The sequence below is a fragment of the Tasmannia lanceolata genome, unplaced genomic scaffold (assembly GCF_043159265.1).
Source record: "Tasmannia lanceolata isolate RefF3 unplaced genomic scaffold, GAP_Taslan_0.1 ptg000011l, whole genome shotgun sequence".
NCBI lineage: Eukaryota > Viridiplantae > Streptophyta > Magnoliopsida > Canellales > Winteraceae > Tasmannia > Tasmannia lanceolata.
The window spans coordinates 9,292,573-9,313,741 of NW_027518688.1; the positions used below are offsets into that span (position 1 = coordinate 9,292,573).

Consider the following 21,169-nt stretch of genomic DNA (forward strand, 5'->3'; position numbering starts at 1 on the left):
TGCATATGTTTCTATGCATTTCTGTTATTATATAAGATTTCCACCAAAACCAAAATGCTTATGTTTCCGTGCCGACCAAAACCGAAGCCAAAATTTAAAACCTTGGCCTACGCAATTCCAAGACAATCAAATCATCTCCACAAAGAAATTCTCAAAGCACAAAGGGTAGCCATGCTTTTCTAGCATCCACTTCATGATAGTTCTAGATTCCCCTTCCAGAATCAAATCCTCCCAAAGATTAGTGTTCCAAAATCTGATCTCCGAACTACGAGCAAGGGCTAAAACGAAACTGTGTAAGGAAGATGTGATATGGCACCCATATGGTTATCATATTGGCCAATAAAGATGATACAGTCTCCATATCAACTGATAAGGATGATACAAGACCGATATGGGTGTGTTTCTTTTAGTGGCTGATATAAGGAGGTTTATCATGTAATACTGATTTGAACCATGGGTATATCCCAGGTCCATCCCATATAAGCCAAGACCGAAGGCGGGAGTGGAGAAAAGAACAGAAGTAGAGCAGAGTGCAAGTTCGTTTCAATTGATTCGCCAAGAGTGTCCTTTTCTTGGATCCACTTGATGAAGATTCTGGAAACCCCTTCCACAATCAAGTGCTCGCAAAGGTTAGGGTCCCAAAATCTAATCCACTAACTAAGAGAAAGGACCTCTGCCTCCTTGGCGTCTTTCTTAATTCATACCAATCAATTGGATTTGGAAAACTTGATGCCCCCATGGTCTCCAAAGAAGCTACTAAAATCTGTTGGTCCAAAGTTACCAACGATATGCCTCTCAAAGTTACCGACGATATGCCTCTCAAAGTTCAGCTTAATGGTGTCCAAAGGAGGGGTGCATCGAGGTTCGAGGCGTAGGAGGGTCACAAGATGCAGAACTAGATATCAAATACCCCCAATCACTTTGAACATCCGAGAAAGGCAAACCAATAAAATGGTTGTAAAAGACTGCCAACTAAGAGGCAAAGTTAAACACAGCATGCTTAAGCACAATGATGGGCTTAACCTTAGCCATCAAAGAACTCTTTCCCTTTTCTTCTAGAGATGCCAAAGGATGGAAAGAAGAAAAAGAGAACAAAACAGCTTCCCCATAGCCGAACACCGAAAGAAACGCCACGCATCAACTCGACAGGTCACCAACCTACGCATAACCCAAGACACCTCAAACTTCAAAATCACATAGTTCCTGAAGAACCTAGCAACCGAGACAATGTGCCCTTCGCTTCAAAACTAAGGGGCTTCATTTTCTCACTATTTCAAACCAATTGGATTTTACAGAGATTAATAGCACATTTGGTGGAATCATTGGTTATTCTCTCTCCTGGATAAGATAAGGTATCTATGGAAGTTGTTGTTGTCAGCTTCTCTATTGACAATTTGGAAAGCGCAAAATAATTGAATATTTCAAGGTACAAAGAGATTTATTGGTCAATGGTTCATGAGTCACCACATTTGTGATAAGTTTATTCATCTGAATCCTCTATTTTGTGTACCGCATCAGAGAGCATGAAAGTTGAGAAAGCTTTGAACAAGCTTTAGATTGTGTCTCAAGATCAGACAATCTAATCCGGTGATGTTCTAAGCATGGTGTTAAACTTCCATCGAAACTAACACGAAATGACCGAAATGTTTTCCTTTCCATCCCCACTGAAATGATACCAAAAATGAAACACATTAAAACCAAAATTGTAAGTGCATACCATATTAATATGAATTACATAATTATATTTATATACATTACATGTGAAATGTGATGTATGTATTATATAAATATTTATATAGATTACATGTGGACCGTGGTATGTACTGGATCAACACACGTGTGACAACCGCTTCTTAATTCCGGATTTTCAACCAGGCGGAAGTTTCACCTTAAAATTCTACCATTTGCATATGTTTCCATATGTTTCCGTGATTTTGTAGGACTTTCACCGAAATTTCCAACCAAAACTGAAATATTTCGTTTTTCGTGGTAACTGAAATCGAAACCCAAATTGAAATTTAAATCCTTTGTTCTTAAGGATAGGGGACAGCGGGTCTAGTACTTTATTTTGGAGAAGACGACAAATCTGATCCAGTGGTTGTTTTCGGAGAAGACGGCAGGTCTGATATGTTATCTTTCAACTTGCAATTGAAATTGGTTGATTGACTTTTTTTTTCAAAGGTTGCAATTTCATTCAGAGAAAAAGAGAAGACCGAGATGGTCGACTACAAATTACAAATAGAAGATACAAGTGAAAAAGATATCAAAAATAACAACAATCACGGAGGGAGAAAGACAAACATCTGCAAACCCGCCTTCCCCACTCCTTGACAAGCAAGGCTATCAGCCACACAATTCACCGATCTCCTTACGTGGTTGAAGACAATAGAAGATTCGCCAATCTTATCTTGAATCTCTTCAACGAAATGAGCAAATCTCCAAGATTGATGCCTAGAAGGGTTTTTCTAAGATTGATTCCTTGCAACAATCTCGATCTGTTGTTTTGACGCTTGCTATTGAAGGCTGTGATCAAACGCTACCATGTGATAGCCACTATATGTTACGTGCCTAAAAGGCCGTAACAAAAATAAAGAAAAAAAAAAGATAGAATAGAGAAGGGGATCGTTGATTCGAGGCAACCGGACCTCCTAAAGGCTCAATTCGAGAGGAGCCATGACTCTCCTAAAACAAAGCTTAGTTTGCTGTAAATTTCTCCACACTTTATTAATGATAAACATGCCTTTAAATAGAGCAACTACAACCCACGTTTTGCAGTTACATTACATGGATGATAGCATAACCCAAAAGATAAGGAACGATGAGAAAAAAACAGGAAAAGTAATATCAGCCATGATTCTTAATAGCAACTACAACTTTAAGGACTCCAATAAAATAACTAAATGCCTAAAACCTATGAGATTTATTTGTGGGAAGATTTTGCAACCAATATTGGAGATTCCACATTCCTGTATGCATCATTCCTTCCCCCTTAGAAACAACCTTGTCCTCAAGGTTGGATTATTGGACCATTTCAAAAAAGGTTGCATTATTGGAGAAAACGCTTTATTCCACCAGGATCCCAAATCCTATTGGGCAGTTGCCTTCAAAATCCGATGTGATCCAAGTTGGAAAGAAATATGATTTTTCATGGCGTCGCATCGGATGATAGAACGATCGAATAGTTGAAAACAATCAATATGCTCTTCGGTAATGTGTTCAACTAACTCAACCTTGTCGCCATCAATTCTTGCAGCTTCCTTGACCCGAACATCATTCCGCTTTTCTTCATCATTGCGTAATTCCTCAATCATTATACTGATTTCGTCCAAGCCTTCCGCAAACCGTCTATGCCCTTCCATCATTTTCAATACAAGTTCCTCGATCCTTCGAAAATCATCATGAAGGGTCTGTTTAGTTGCGCATGGGAAACAGATTCGGAAAGGAGAAGGGGCCCATTTTCCGTGGATTAGCTCTAAAACGGGCGTTTTGTTGGGAGGATACAGAAAGCGCGCTGAAAATAAACGGCTTACGTGGAATCCATATTATCCCATGTGTCTAGTCTCTTTCCGAGAGTCAAAATCCGACCAAAACGCACAGATTCGAGGTATTTTCCCCAACTAAGGTCTCGCGCGATTGAGAGAAAGAAAAAAAAAAGCCCCAGCCCTCTCTACTGGTCCTCTCCACTCTCGTCGACGACCCCTTCTCTCTCGTCGCCGACGTCCCCTCCTCCCCGACAACCCCTCCTCGCAGGTACTCTCTTTGTCTGTCTCTCTCTCGTTCTTTGTCTCTCTCTTGCTCTCTCTCTCTCTCTCTCTTGCTCTCTCTCTCTCTCTCTCCCTCCCTCCCTCCCTCCCTTCTCCTCTCGTTCCATGCTTTCTATTCTCTTTCTCTATCATTCTTTTCTTTCTCTCTGCCATCTTTTCTTTCTCTCGTACTAAATTTCTTTATGTTGGTTATGTTGGCTATGTTGGTTTGTTGGTTATGTTGGTTTGTTGGTTACGACTATGTTTATAATTTCTTTTTGTTGATTATGTTAGATATGTTGGTTTTTTTGTTATGTTGGTTTGTTGGTTTCTTTTAAATTTCTTTTTTTGTTGGTTATGTTGTTTTAAATATGTTGGTTTCAATCAAGATGACAAGTGCTCCACAAGACATTAGGAGGAAGGGGAAGAATTTTATATGGAATGACCAAATGGATAAGATGCTGGTAGATACCCTCATAATTCAAATCGCGGAGGGTTACAAAATCCCAAATGGTTTTACAGAAGTCGCTTACAATAATGCGGCCACTCCAATGAATAGCTATTCCAACCTCAATCTCAACAAGGAGCACATAAAGAACCACATAAAGACAATGAAATATACATACAAGAATGTCTGCATCCTACTCGGTAGAAGCGGTTTTGGTTGGGACGATAACACGAAAACCGTCACCTGCGAGAAAGAGGTCTACGATGAGTACATCACTGTAAGAAACACTTCCTCACAAGATACAATATTCTTATAGTATTACTATATTCAATATCTTCTTATTTTTTATGGTCCTTGTCACAGGCTAATCCATAACATAAGAAATTGTTCATTACCCATCATGTTTTGCATGACCACATGCACAAAATCTTTAGAGATGAGTTCGCAAAAGGAGCCTCCGCTAGGATGAATTCGAATTCAAACAGAAAAAATTTGCAACCAGTCAGTCTTGATGATATTGGGGAGAACTATGTAAATGAGCAAACCCCCACGTCTCAACGCCCACCATCTCCGACAGAAGATCCTACTAATGGTGGCAGTGAGCCATCTCTACTAAGGCGTGTTGGTAGCAAACGACAAAGAAGTCGTCAGAGTGGGGCAGTAGTGGACAGAATGTCGCGTCTTTCATCGAGCATGGACAAGGTTGCTGATGCGCTTACAGGTTCGAGTGTCCCAGGTTATCTTGCACAGCTTCGCAAAGCTATTAGAAGGGTTGGTGGTTTTTCCCATGAGATCTTGCTGAGGACCACGGAGTATCTCACCAAAAATCCGTCTGAAGCGCATCTTTTCATCATGTATAAGGAGGTCGTACATCCGTAGGAAGATAGCTCGTTTCATAAGGCGGAAGATGGATGCATGAGAGAGGAGATGGCGATGGGCGACATATCTTCTATCCTTTCATTTCACTGAACAATACTTTTTTATAACACTTTATAGTGGTAGTTATGGTGATATGAACTTTATAATGGTAGTTATAGTGGTAGTTATGGTGATATGAACTTTATGGTTGTTTTTTTATTTTATCTGTAACGATGCTTTGACATTTGGCTGGTAGTTAACTACGTGATGGTGGTAGTTAACTTGTTATGGTAGGCTTAAGCTAGTTAATTATTTTTTATGGTTGTAGTAAACTTTTGGTAGTGGAATTTCATGCCTACTATCATATTCTTATCTTATATCTTTGGATGCGATATGTTGTCGTTTTGTCAGGTGAGTATGGAGAAGCAAAAGTACTATGTTGTCTTTAATGGTAGAAGGCCTGGGATTTACTATACTTGGCCAGAGTGCCATGAGCAGGTTGACAAATTTAGCAGAGCATGCTATCGCTTGTATGGGACGTTGGCGGAGGCTCAATCAGAACTAGACACATATTTAGAGAGAGCCAAATATCGGAGAAGCAAGATGGTTGAGGAAGCGTCAAAGGAAGGGGTAGAGGAGATGCCCAATGAGAGGGCAGGGCGGTGCCACAGGCGGCGGCATCGGTGTTACATGGGTTTCCCTCTTTGTTGTTGGTTCCATTGTACTGCTTTTAAAATCTGTTTCTTAAGTTTTCGAGTGTTTATTTGTGTTAGTGGACTATTTGGTAGGGCTTATGGCGCATAACTTGCTTTATATGTGGTAAACAACATATTCTATACTGTTTCTTTTCCGTTTCTTGGCAACTGAATGCACATTCCTGTTGTTTCTTAGTTATTTATTTTCCATTTCCTAGCAACTGAATGCGCACTCCTACTGCTTTCTCAACAGTTTCTTTTCCTTTCCATTTCCTTCTGCCACGTCATTTCCATTTCTTTTCCGTTTCCTTCGCGCAACTGAACAGACCCGAAGAGAATCCAGAATCTCCCAGGACGCAGCCATGGCGCAAGATCGACGGCTCTGATACCACTTCTTACGTGCCTAATTGGCCGTAACAAAAATAAAGAAAAATAAAAGATAGAATAGAGAAGGGGATGGTTGATTCGAGGCAACCGGACCTCCTAAAGGCTCAATTCGAGAGGAGCCATGACTCTCCTAAAACAAAGCTTAGTTTGCTGTAAATTTCTCCACACTTTATTAATGATAAATATGCCATTTAAATAGAGCAACTACAACCCACATTTTGGAGTTACATTACGTGGATAATAGCATAACCCAAAAGATAAGGAACAATGAGAAAAAACAGGAAAAGTAATATCAGCCACGATGCTTAATAACAACTACAACTTTAAGGACTCCAATAAAATAACTAAAAGCCTAAAACCTAGGAGATTTATTTGTGGGAAGATTTTGCAGCCAATATTGGAGATTCCACATTCCTGTACGCAACACTATATCTGTTTTGCGTTTGAATGCAATAAATGCAGGTTTGCCCTTTTTGTTGGGATAGTTTGAAGGCTGGCAGTAAGGGTTTCACATGTTTGAAAGCTTCCAATTAAGTGGTTATTGCCTAGAAGGGTTTTTCCATAGCAGCTAGGGTTATTGTGACTGATTGTGCATCATAGGTGTTTGCTGGTGTGACTGATTGTGGCAATGTCTGGCTTGAGGTTCTTTGATAATCTATAATGGAGACGAAGATTAGTAGGTGTCTAAGTTTTCCTGACTCTGCCAAGTGCATTTGGGATCATATTCAGAATAAGTATTCCGGTTCTAATAATATCACAAGGATCTATCAGCTTTTCCAATAGCATTTCAACCTACAGTAGGGCAACAGAAGTCTAGAGGACTATTATTCAGAAATGATAGGTCATTGTGATGAGTTAAATTTTTATCAGCACATTTCTTCTGATGTCGAAATGATGCATTGCCCAAGAGATAATTTTAGATCACTCAATTTATCTCTGTTTTTAAGTGTGACTATGAGCCCCTTTGGGCTCAAATTCTTAGCAGTCTGGAACTTCCATCCTTACCTGATGTGTTTGCCAAACTTCAACCAGCTCCAATCCCTCCCTCCTGCCCTCCCTCCCTCTCATTTGTACTACATGTCCCAAAATTTCCTTTTAATTTGATGTTTGATAGGAAATTGACTAACTTTTTAAATTGTTTTGTAAATCTATATCCTTTGTGTGTTTTCCAAGATCTAAAGCATGAAGAATAGCGTTGGTAGAGGGCATGAATCAGGAGGTTTCTACTATTTTGATGGTGGTGGCAAGCGCACAGCATTACAATCTTCTCTTTCACCGCTTCAGTGATACTATTGTCTCAGCCAACCATCTTTGCGTAGCTTAAAGGTACTAGTCGCCTCTGTGAGTTAGTTGTCTTCTTTAAAGTGCGAAGCTTGTTAGGTTGAAACACAATTGGGTGCCTTTTTCCTCCAAAGTCAATAATTGTGTTTCTAGTGAATTATCTGACAATTACCAAGCCAGACACAAGTGTGGTAGTCAGTTTATGGAGTCTCTTAAAGTTCCTCACTAGAAGGTCGTGGTTCATGTTTTACAAAAAAAAAAAAGAGGGAGAGAGAGAACTCATGGATGTGGTCTTCATTATAAGTATAGTGGGAACTTATAGGTTACCACGTTTCATGATATTGACTGTGCTGGATCAACTTATGATCGAAAGTCCACTGCAAGTTATTGCACTTTTGTGAAGGGTAATATGAAAAGGTAAGAAACAAAGTGTCGTTGCTCGACCGAATCTTGAAGTTGTCTCAAACTTCATGAGAGTTTATGTGGTTGAATCATTTGTTACAGGAGTCGGGATTTTCAATGAAGCTACAAAAGTAGTTCTTTTGCGACAATCAGGAGGACGGTATGCACATTGCTTCCAATCCAGTGTTTCATGACTGTACCAAGCATATTGAAGTGGATTTTCATTTTGTAAAAGAAATACTCGAGTGCAGATGTATCCACTCCTTTTGTGAATTTTGAAGATCAACTAACTGATTTACTCACTAAGTCTTTTTGAGTTGTGGAGACGTTGACTTTATTTGTTCCAACTAGTGAACCTTAAAAATGACTAAAATAATCTCATAGTTCGAAAAGAGAAAAGAGCAGTAGAACATGATGGCAAAAAAAGAGAGTGACGATAGAGGAGAGATGTTTTACTACAATGATATCCCAATAATTGTCCTTCAAATCATGAATGACCATGGAGAAAAGGCTATCCGGCCTTATGCTCCAGACATAGGAGGTGCTAGAAAAGAGTTGTGGATTGCATCTCTATCCCACATTTCCCTTCATCTCTGACTCAAAACTCGGGTTGTTGCATCTTGACCCATTCCCATTAAGATTCTTTTTGAGGGAGGCAAAATCAGAAAACAACAATAGCTCCATAGATATTGTTCATCTTGTTCGTTTTGTTCACTTTAAACTCCATTAATTATAGAAGTGGCTCCATTGTTTGGACAGCCCAAAATTGCAGGTTGGGGGTGGATTTTCCACCAAGCAAAGGTCAGCAATGAAGACCAAGTGGGCGTAGTAGCTATGTGTAGCAATTGCTAGAAGGGACCTATTATTTTGGCATCCTCGCCTAATTGTGGGTTACTGAATTACTGTGATTGAACCTCTAGCTCAATGGTCAAGGCTTTGACCTCCAACCTCGGGGGTTCAATCTCATCTTACCTACCCCAAAAAAAAAAAAAAAAAAATTGTTACTGAATTACCACGGATCTTTCATTTCTTGGGTTTGATGGTTCGATGGAGATTATATTCTTCTTCTCGTTTCTTTTTTCTGTCTTCTCCCCCCTTCTTTCCCATCTACTCCCAGGTTTCCTTATGCTTCCTCTTACCTCTGCACGATCCACTACTTCCTCCCAACTTTCATCTCAATTAAAGAGACAAGCATACTTTAGTCATTTTTTGAAAATTTTCATTATAAGGAGAAAGTTGAAGGGTGAAAAGAGGCATCATCAACAGAAAATCAACACAAAAATCAGCTCATTAAAGTATTATATAGATGGAATCAGCTCATATGTCCCATTTTATCCAGCATCGTAAGTTTTGATGAATAAGAATTATTTTAGAGCTACTAATTTCAATAATTCCAAATTGTTTCTGATTTCAGGCTTGAGACTATTTCACGATTAAGTCCACCATTTTCCTTATTGTTATAGCCAGAATTTCAAAACAGAAACAGAATATGCTTAATATCAACCAGCGCAATACCACCCCCCCCCCCCCCCCATCCTCTAGAATTTGCAACAAAACTAGCCAATTTTCACAATTAATACAGTAAGGAAAATGTTAAGGAATAGCAGCTCAAAAAGAAAAAGAAAAATTAGAATCAAGATAAGGAACTGGATTATTTTGCAACAACCAATCCATGTTTATAAGTGTTACACTCCACTATCATGTTTGCTTTCATAAGAGAACGACAATAGGATTTAAGCACATAGATTGACATTTCAAGACATCAGTATCAAAAGGTGTATCATGACTCATGAGACTGCACTGATTAAACTCTTGAAAGTAGAACTTGCCCCTCTTTATTGAACCCAATCCCAACTGTCCGTGTTTATTGAAACCAAAAGAGAAGGAGTTTCCATCTTCAGTTACCACCACTGTGTGATTTCTCCCAGCTCCTGCTGCAATAATTTTGTATCTGTGCCCAAAAAATATTGTTAGTTATTGATTGAAAAAAATGAACTGAGATACAAGCCGTTTTAGTAGGTGTAAATAAGTATTAATTTCAAGAACAGAAGTTAAACTTGGAATCCAATATTAATTCATCCCTCTTAAAACATAAAGCAATGACAATAGTAGTTCCAACTTAAAATAACTTCTACAAGAAAATGTAATGCAATATCATCGTTGTAAAATTCTCTTAATCAATAAAATGTGTCACTTCTAAACGAACTAAGAAAAAAGAAATCACAAGCAAGGCGAAATATTTCATTATTTTGTAACTTAAAAGCATGGTTACCAAAAACGCCCCTAGAAGGTTGGAAGCATGCTTCCGATGAATCTCATTTCAGAAACGGGAAACGCGACGCTTCCCACAAAGTGGGGAAGCACGTTTCTGATTCCTGAGAAATGTGTTTCCCAGGTTTTGGGAAGCGTGTTTCCCAGGTTTTGGGAAGCGTGTTTCCCAGGTTTTGGGAAGGGCGTTTCTTAATTATTATTTTTTAAATTCTTTCCTTTTTCCTAATTTTTTTTCTTTTTTGTTCATTTTGTGCTATCATGTCTTTTCAATTTTAAATTTGTTATTAAATCATAACTATTAATTTATGGATGTTTTTAATTTCTTAATTGATTAATTATAAGAGGAGGTATGTATTTAAATTTTTCTATTAATTTCCTCCAATTCTCTTTCTTAAATTTTTTTTTTTTTTTAAAATATTGATTAAGTTGTTCTTAATTGATCAATCACAAGATGAAGAGAAGAATCAAGAAAGGTAAAAAATATGAAATAAGTTCATTTGAGTTGATACATTGATTAAATTAAAAACCTAAATTAACGTTTTAACACTGCAATACTTTAATGTTCATTTTAGAATGTATTTAGGATTATATGTTAAGTAGTTTTTATCCATAAATCATATATGATGAGTTAGATACTTTATTTTAGCATATAGGTACTGTTGATGCATAATAAAGCTATGTACTATAACTTCGGGAGAGATGAAGGAAAGACCTAAGAAATTCCAAAACTGGAAAGAATAGTAGAATACCACTCCAAATCAACCTAGCCACTTTGCAGTGAAAACTTATCCACTTCATTTAAGTGATTAATTGTACATTTCAGTGAAAACTGAAAACTTATCCATTATCTACATCATTTTAGTGTATATATAATGTAAATGTGTATATGTAGTTATGTTGGTTAGTTTCTTCATTTAAGCGATTAATTATTTGATCATTTAATTGTATATTTTAGACTTCGAGAAAATTTTGCATTAACTTTGATATTTGATAATTTGGTTATTGGTTGGGAGTTGGATTTGCATGTAAATTCGTTATGTTGATTAGAATTAGGATTTAACGTTAATTGAAATTTTGATTTGTTTATGGGGGTTAGATTTGATAACGTTATTAAAACATAAGTTTTAATAAAGATATTTGCCTATGTTGCTTGGAAATATGAATCGACATGCTTCTAAATTTTATAAACTTTAAAAAATAGATTATTAAAATTTATTTCTAATTTTCACTAATTGTTTATAATTATTTTATTTTATCTTTTGCACTTATTATTCACTTCCCTGGCGCTTCCCTTTACACTTCCCGCTTCCTACTTGCTCTCTTCAAGAGAGCCCTCACTTCCTGCACTGGCAACGTTGCTAAAAAGTAAATGCAAGCTCTCTATTTTTAGATTGGTGTGTGAGTACTATAATTAAGAGTTTTCATATTTGTCTATCGACTACAGGAACTCGAAGTCCAAAATAGGTACTTTGATTTTTTTGATGATTTTTTGCATAGTCAATTTAACAAAATATCTATGTTATATCTATGTTATGACCAGTGTAATGTAATTTAAAATGTTTCTAGCATGCCAACGAGCATGTCAGGATTGTAAGTCTCTGTGTATCTATTTTCCTATCCACCCCAGTAACTTAAAATCCAAAAAACAAGTGAATAGCTAGAGAAACGAACAATATAAGTATCTAATACCCTAAAGGTACAGAAAAATCAAAATAAACTTGAAATATAGTTGCACACCTCTGGTGTACCTGTACTTTCCTTCATCCCAAGGAGTTGCAAGTACCATCACTGCCGTCTTGTGTGCCGCTTGCTGTTGAGCTGCTTGGGTACGTTATGCCCAGCTTAGGGTATGTTCTGCCTTCGATTACTAGTTCGGCTGTGTGGCTAAGTTTTCATCAGGAAGACTGATGGGGACATCAACAATGCGAGCGAGTTCAAGATTTACAAGCGCAAGCGAGGGCGGGGAAGTGAGCCATTATTGATGTTGGGGGACTGATTTACATGGACCATGAGCGTCACACACACATGGGACGTCACACACGTCCATACATGTTAACTGTGGCATTATTTTTTTTAGTTTTTTCTATTATTGGTTGTTTCTTTGTTTAATAAGATATTGGTTATTTCTTTATGTGCTAAGTTTAGTAGGTTTAGGTCTCTTATTATTGTGATAAGAGAAGGATGCTAAAAATAAGGGATTATACCCAAATTGTAGGTGCGCACAACACAGACTATATATGTGTGTGCTTGTGTTTTTTTAGGGAGGAATAGCAATTGACGTTTTTTGTATTGAGCAATTTGGCTTGAACTTCTTCTTCTCTTATCTTCTTGGTGGCTTGGAGCCAATCTCTCTCACCCTACTCCCTTCTTTTCTTCTATCAAATCATTCACTAACAAGGTAAGACATCATATCTTTCAATCTTTTATGTTTCTTGAACGTAAAGTTTAAACCCCTAGTTTCTTCATCATTCAAGATCTCATCTTGATATTTTGAGGGATTTATTTTGTGATTAAATCTCAGCCAAAGCACCCAAGATCATTAGTTTTAAACCTTTTTTGAGCCTAGTTGAAATTTTCATACATATTGAACCCTAAATCCAGTTTTGGAGATTAATAGTGTAAACCGACCATCATAAACCATTCCTAACCCTGAATTTTGCATTGTTTCTACCTTTTGGACCTCAACCTTAAAACCCAACAGCAGTTTTACCCTAATCTACATATCTGTCGAAATTACCAAAATACCCTTTTGGCCTAAAACTGGACTATTGGACCTTTTAGTGCTGCTGATAATTTTATTTGTTGTTCTTCATTGAAATATAACTATTCTCTTATTGAAATAGATTTAATCCATTGGTATTTGCATCAATTTTTAGTAATTGGTCGCATGTTTAAACCCTAGTTTAGAACTAATCTTGTCATTAACAATTCACCTTAAGGATCTTTTACCTATTGGTTGGTTTGTTTAAGGTTTATCTATTGATAATTATGTTCTTTCCTATGATTTGTGGACACGGACATGAGTGTCACATGTCGACACTGACACGGAGTGTCGGACACGTCAAAACTCTAAAATTTAGAAACCAAGACACGGCTAAAATAGAGAAGTATATATACTCATGATTTGTTGATGTGGATTTGTGTGTTAAGTTTTGACATGGACACGAGCTGTCTAACATGGCAAAATAGAAAAATATAAATGGTGACACGTACATACACATACAATTATTGATTACTACACAAAAACATATCCGCACGACCACATTAACTCTTAAACTCCTAGCAGTAAATTTAAAAGTGTCCAAAGGAGTGTCGACACGTGTGTCGTGTCAGACACGACAGAACACGTGTGTCAGCAATAAATTCAAAGTGTCGGCTAAATCATAGGTTCTTTCTAATTATTGAATGCAATTTAAGTCTCATTATTGCTGCTGCCCATTAATTAAATTATCATTAAATCAGCCCTAGGATAGTTCTTTAGGTGTTTTGAGTTTTCCATATTAATCCTAAGCCTTTCCTAAAGCCATTATCCCATTAGGAGTGTAGGATTTTTTCCTAAATTAGGCATTGTCCTGCATCAAAGACCTTCTCTCAAATCGATCCGCGCCAACATTAACAGCTCATGGGGTCTTGCTAAGCCAGCAATTGTTGGCCCTCTAGATGCCAGACACATCATGATCCATATAGCTTCTCCCAGTATTAGTGAGCCGTCTATAGGAAAAGAGTGCGAGTGGAGTTTCTATTAATATGACTATTTTGATAGGCCTATCTACACCCGAACACAAGCTCAAAACCCTCACACGAGTGAGTGGTCTTTAGGTAGCGGTGTTACGAGATGGCGATTGATTATCCACTCGCCTAAGGAATCTTTGGGTGTCCCGAATCCGAGATTGATGCATTCGACCTTTTCATCTCTTTCGAGCTTGGTTTACAACCTACGACCAATCCCCAATCAAATTCCGCATTGCTGCCTCCCGTAGGAGTCTGGGCCGTGTCTCGGTCCCAGTGTGGCTGATCATCCTCTCGGACCAGCTACTAATCATCACCACCAACTATAGCTAATCAGATGCAAGCCCCTCCTCAGGCGGATTCCTCCTTTTACTTCTCAGCCTACGGGGTATCAGCAGCCGTTCCCAGTTGTTGTTCCCCTCCCAAGGACAAGTGTAGGTTCTAACGCGTGACTCACCCGTCCGCCACTGGAAACACCACTTCCCGCCTGACTTGCATATGATATGTATCTATTAATATTTATATTGGTTGACACTGACATATAAGTCATGTTATACTGTTGAGGAATCGAACCTACAGTCTTCAGGTCATGAGCCTGATGAGTCGACTAATTCCTCTGCTCTGCTTCTTCCCCTTAACTCTGAGAATTTACCAGACGCAATGGTTGAAGCCAGAAAAAGATAAGCAGCTTACTCCAGAGCTCGAAGGCATGAACATTGGCTAGAGGTGGCACCTTGCACCCTTGCCAATACAAAGACTTGGTGAAGCAAGGTGGGCAAAAGCCATGAGCACAAGGCCTGGTTAGAACATACCTTTTCTGGCTACGGGCAAGGAGACGGATTTGAAGGCTAGGGGCGGAAGCCACTCGACTTCTCGTCATGGCTTCCGGTCTAATCTAAAAACGCTATATGAATAGTTTTGCACCATCCGGATCAATCTGGTGGTGGGGAGGCTCATCACCTCCCGGCGTACCCGAGCATTCATCGGAATGTTCGATGGATCTTATATGAATCGTATGATGAATCCACATTCTGAGAATGTCATAGTCAAATATGCTAATGAATATCCATTACCTTTGCTGCGCTGAAGGTGTACCCTCCATTTTTTGCCTCCACAAATCGAAGGGTTGGGATGGTCCTATGGAGCTGATTTTTTGGGCACACCCTATCTATGTGAGGGCCCATCAAATGAATGCTTTGAATCACCCAAACAATGTGGCCTCCACTGTATTTTAAGCCCACGGAGTAGATAAGTTATCTACTCCGGGGAGTCGGCTCTCTCTCTCTCTCTCTCTCTCTCTCTCTCTCTCTCTCTCTCTCCCCACACACACATATCATAATGGTGAGAGTATGGTTATCTCCCTCACTTTCTCTCTTTCTCTTTCGATCTCTAGTGCAACAGTTTAAATTATACTATCATGTTAATCACAATCTTTACTTATGCTATCATGCTACATTGAGAACTCACAGGTTAACAATAAAAAAACCACAAAACTTACTGTGATAGTTCAGACACAATAGTAGGCCGATCACGCTGAAGCATATCCCCATGACCCAATTGCCCCTTCTGCAAAACCACACCATGTGAGCATATGATAACTAAAGATTATATTTCTAACTTCAAAAATACCTCATTCCGTCCCCACGTATAGCAACGACCTTCTACATCCAAAGCTACGCAATGACAAGACACTGCACAAACATCAACTAATAACCATCAAGAGTTCATTTTCAACAAAACCCACTATTAGACACTTACCAATTTACCAAAAGTTCCGAAGTTGATAGAACACATCAGACTAGGCCCTTTAAACATGTCCCATACAATATTGGGTCCCACCTATTATTTACCAAAGAGTAATGCTAGGGAAACCGAGAGTACCACCGAAAAGGGGAACGAACAAATGGGTTCTCGCCACAATATCACAAGTGACGTGTCAGCCTTAGATTTGGGAAAATCAACAAAAACAGATTTTTTTTTGTGCACACATGGCATATTCTCATTGCTGGTCCCTTGCTAGGTGGTACTCTCGGTCTCCATATCATTTTCCTTTACCAAAAGTTCCAAAGTTGATAGAACACATTAGGCTAGGCCGTTTAAACATGTCCCATACAAGATTGGGTCCCACCTAGACCCATACCTAGGAAGGCCCCCATTCAGGACCCTCATTTGCAACAAAACCCACTGTTTGACAACTAACCAATTTACCAAAAGTTCCAAAGTTGATAGAACACGTTAGGCTAGGCCCTTTAAACATGTCCCGTACAAGATTGGGTCCCACCTAGTTCCATACCTAGGAAGGCCCCATTCAGGACCCTCATTTGCAACAAAACCCACTATTAGATAACTAACCAATTTACCAAAAGTTCCAAAGTTGATAAAACACATTAGGATAGGACCTTTAAACATGTCCCATACAAGACACAATATTAGATCCCACCTAGTCCCATACCTAGAAAGGCCCCCATTCAGGACCCTAACAAATTTCATGAAAAAACCCAAGCCAAAATGAAGAAACACAGATTGAGAAAAACAAAGAAAATGAGATTGAAGAAACCCCACATACCGCAACCAGAAGCGACAAACCGAATGTCGACATTAACGAGAGGCCGGAGCCTGGTCGGAGAAGCAAGAATTCCGGTGATCGGAGTTCCATTCCTCCGGCCAATGATTTCCCATTTTGTTCCCCCACAAAAAAGTAACTCTCCCCCTTTAACCACGTTCTTCTCTTCTTCCTTCTTCTCACCTTCGAGGGATGACATTTTCTAAACGGTAATAACAAAGAGGGGAAGATAATCAGTAGGGAAAATGATGGTGTAACGGCTAAAGAACCAAACCCTAGATCGGGACGGTAAGAAAGAAGAAAAAAGGCGAAATTTTTGGGTCTGATTTTTTAGATTATAAATTGCTTTCAGAAAACTTTACTTCTTTCCTTTTATAGTCGTTTTTTCAATGTAGGTTTGGTTTCCCGCGGTCGGTTGTATTGAAAAAAATTTAGGTCTAAGTAGGGCGACATGGTTGAAATGGGTCCCACCTTTGGTTGATCATGACCGTCCATTTGATGGTTTAGTCAATCGGAGAATTTTAATAGCCGGTAATATGTACTTTTGCTCATTGAATGTTGATGGTCAAAAAGCTTCTTTCTGTTGGTGCAAAAAGGGTAAGTTATTGAGGAGTGCTAAATTGAAGGGCCCCCTATTGGACCATCTCATAAGAGTGCATTTAGTGCGTGTTTGGCCTACCGTTTAAGACACTGTTTGGCGTTTGAAACACCGTTTTGCGGCCAAACGGCCGTTTGAGAGTGTTTGGGTGCGCAGCCACCGTTTGAAACGCCGTTTGAAACACCGTTTTGAGAGGGCCGTTTGCAAAACGCCGTTTTGAACGGAGTTTTTGGGTTGTGGGTTTTTACGTGTTTGCCCTCACCAAAACCCATTTTTACATATATGCGTGCTACTTTATGCGTTACGTCAAATACCAAAAAAGTGGGGGTATTAATATCATTCTTGAGGACACAAATTTGTTAAATTATTAATATTTAATTCAAAACAATGGGGCTGCTAATATCATTATATGATCTCTTAATTTTAATTTTTTAAAGACAAAAGAATTAAAAGAAACCCTAGTTTCTTATTTTCTTCATCTACTTTGTAAAGTTGCAAACCCACTCGTCTGCCTCACTGCCTGAGCGCCTCCACTCATCCGTCAAATCCGACCGTTAAGAAGAAGAAGGAGAAGGACCCCAAAGGTATAGCCATTTTTTTTTTTTTAGCAATGATGTTTAATTTTAATAGTGTTTGAATGAGATCCTAATGACCTTTTAATATTTGGCCTAATGAGAGAGTAGTTGAGTTACATTGAGGCCAACTAAACAATGGCCTTTTTGATCATTTTACCACTAAAACTCCGTTTTGGGGCATTTGCAACCAAACACACAATACCTCCGTTTGCCGTTTAAAATGCCGTTTTGATCTGGAGGACCAAACATGAAAACGCCGTTTAGCAAAATGTCGTTTTGAACCAAAACACCGTTTTGCAAAACGGCATTTTAAACGCTATTTCAAACGGTATGCCAAACACACCCTTAGAATAGCACAGAAAAGAATAAAATTAAAGATGGTCCAAAGGAGGAACCCTTGTAGGTCTAGATTTATTCAAGGGAATGCCCCCTTTAGTTTAGTATTCCATTATTTATATTAACAGTTAATTTTTCTGGTCAACATGTACTTATTTTAAAAAAAATAGAGTGGGGCCCGCATTATGCGTGATCCAAACCATTCAATTAGTAGCCACCAATGTTAATAGGTTGTGCCCAAAAATCATCTTCATAAGATGATTAATTCTCTAACCCTCGGAAACCTCTACAAATCTGAGGGTTAGGATAATTTTATAGAGATGTTTTTTAGGGCACAGATGAACATGACTTTTTCCATTTACACCATCCTAAAGATATTTAATTAAACAATGGGGTTGGTCATAGAGCCGAGTGTAGCTACTTCTAATAGTATATACTCTCCAATAGCTGTCCTTATAAAGTATCTCTTTGCTGACTAATTCGAGTGCTTGATATGTGTGATTGCCTTATTATAGTTGTTGAGCCTCTCTAAATTTGCAAAGTCAACAAATTCAGTTGCAAAATAATATACAATTCTTGAAATTAGGGCCATCCAACCTGCTTCTATGACTATTCTGATGATATAGGTATTATAAGATCATCGGATATATCCTTTTCTTTCGGATAGAATGGATTCTTATCTAAAATGCGTCGACAAAAATGTGATGGGGATAAACCTTGGTAGTGATGAAGAAGAAAATATGCTTCAAGGTGTATTACAATATCAACTTCACCACCGCCACTTGAATGATGTGCAAAGGGGATCCATGAGTTCGTCTCCAAGACACAATAAAGCTATAGGAACTTAGGGGTGCAACTTGGGTCGGATTTTAAAACCCGACCCGCATCGACCTGACCCGAAAATAGCATGGATTGGGTTTATAAATGATGGGTCTTGGGTAGGGTCTGGTTTTAGTATAAAAACCCGGCTCAATTTCAGGTAGGGTAGGGTTTAAAGGAAAAAAACCCGAAACCCGACTTCTGTAGGTGTACAATGACATTTTTAATTATCTCTTGAATACCATAGCAAATTATTTTTCAATATATTGATATAATTGTTTTCATTGAGGTGATCATGTTTGTGATGTGGAAATATAGTTTCCTTCTTAACTTTATATACTTGATTACATAAATTTAGAGATTTTTGGTGTAAAGATTTCTTTTTTTTCTACAACGCGTCAACGTGAAAAAACCCAACCCGGCCCAAGAATTATCATGCGTAGGGCCGGGTTAGGGAATCGTGGGTTTTCCGGACCCGACCCGAGATATTTCTCGGGTAGGGTAGGGTTCTACAAAACCCGACCCGAGTTGCACCCCTATAGGAACTATTGATGTTTGTCAACGTTATGCACAAGCAGTAATAAACCCGAAACACCCTCAGATCCAGAGATAAAGAAATGCAGATGAAATAAAATAAAATTTAGAAATCTCTAAAGAGGGAGGGGAGAAGGCTTTAGAAATCACTAGAATTTGATTCACATAATGGAATCTCAGATCACACTGCAAATGGTGAGTTTCTGGTCTTTTTATAGACTTTCTACGGCCTTTTTCACATGGAAATGCACACAGGTAGATTGTAATTTTTAGAGTCCATAATAACTCTGGGTGACTCTTGGCTTTAGTAAAACGCCCATTCTCCCACAATAACCTTTAGATCTTGATTGATTGTCAATCTCCTGCAATGGTGAGTTTCTAGTCTATTTATAGACTTTCTACGGCCTTTTTCACATGGAGATGCACACAGGTAGATTGTAATTTTTAGTCCATAATAGCTCTGGGTGACTCTTGGCTTTAGTAAGACGCCCATTCTCCCACAATAACCATTAGATCTTGATTGATTGTCAATCTCCTGCTCGAATCACACCCAATCGACTACGTGACTGGTTGTGATCCGACAAACCATATTGCACTTGACCAGATATACACTCCATATCACACCTGATCAAGCACTAGCCGATAGAGCACATCTGAGCGCAATCACAAGGATCATATCGCATCCACTCATGATCATCATCCGATCACACTGATCTTGATCAACGGCTCATATCTATTCTCGAAAACTTTATGTGTTTCAATTGCTGCCCACGACGATGTGCCTACGCCGCATGTGCGTGAACAGTGCACATTGGTCCACAATTTGCAAAATATTAGAATTTCAAAACAAGAGGGAAAAGTGGAAGGATACTTATCAAACCCTCTCCCATTTTCTTACTTCTCACTGTGTGACTAAACTTTTAACCTTCCCATAAGCCTTTTTATTCTCTTTGAAAATACTCATTTTCCCAAAATAGAATCATTTTATTTCAAAAAACATTTTTTTAAAAAACACCTTTATTTTGAAAATCACCAACAAAATACACTTCTAGGTAATTACGCTTTGAACCTATATCTATATGAAGAAGAAATCATGTAAGAAAAGGGTGAGGATGGTTTAGGGCGGTTGTGGTAGTGGGGGGAGAAGTGTAAGACAGTGTTGGTTCTACGAGCGGAGCTTTGATACAAGGACAATTGAGAAGACACGAGGGATGCAAGGTAAACGTATAAGCTATTGAACCAAATGGAAAAACAAGAGTAAAAGTTAAACGAGGACGGGCCGTAGACATGGATTTTTAATATCAAGGAATTGTTAGTTTTAGAACCCACGTCGCCAGGAATAGCTCTGGCAATCAATTACTCCAAAAGTTTAAGGTGCTAAAGTTGGTGTTATTTAGTCATTTATATTTCAACAAGAGATTCACTGACCTTGGAGCAAGAAATGATGAAACAGAGCAAGAATTAGAGCAATGTCTAGATACATGAACAGCTTAACAGATGACCAATTCTGATTTTGAATCCTCGCCGCAGGTGGAAGGAGAAGACCCTGGTAACTTGCTATGAACTTGTCAAGAGTAATAGGGGAGCGTAGCCTCTAGACATACTCATCTTTCAAGAAACAAGGGATTGTTGTTGGTAGCCAGCTCAACTCAGGCCATCTTCTTGGACTTCTTTCTTCATCGCCATAAGCAAATTAGACCAATGTCTCATTCCCTTTTTCCTGATTTGGATGGATAGTCAGAGAGTCGTCCCAATTTTGAGGCACTCATTTGTTTTTGGCACTGAGAGAGAGGGACTCAAATAATATAATGCAAGCAAAAGCTCCTAAATTCATGGAGATATAGAACAACATATAAGTTATCCTATATAAGTTATCCTGCCCTTGGTGCATGGAGAAGAGATGGGATTAAAATAAAAGGCGTAGACGGGT

General features: G+C 38.6%; 1 protein-coding gene across 2 annotated transcripts in view; it reads right to left on the reverse strand.

Moving 5' to 3' along the window:
- Positions 1–16,740, reverse strand: part of LOC143886407 (Regulator of chromosome condensation (RCC1) family protein) — a 56,922-nt gene extending 40,182 nt beyond the window's left edge. For both annotated transcript variants that reach the window (XM_077390373.1, XM_077390372.1), the window contains exons 1-4: positions 16,381–16,740; positions 15,444–15,505; positions 15,313–15,380; positions 9,644–9,765 (exon numbers count right to left, since the gene is read on the reverse strand). In XM_077390373.1, the coding sequence (XP_077246488.1) occupies positions 9,644–9,765; positions 15,313–15,380; positions 15,444–15,505; positions 16,381–16,576 (448 nt within the window). In that variant the 5' untranslated portion in view covers positions 16,577–16,740. The remainder of the gene's footprint in view (positions 1–9,643; positions 9,766–15,312; positions 15,381–15,443; positions 15,506–16,380) is intronic.
- Positions 16,741–21,169: the final 4,429 nt, after the last annotated feature.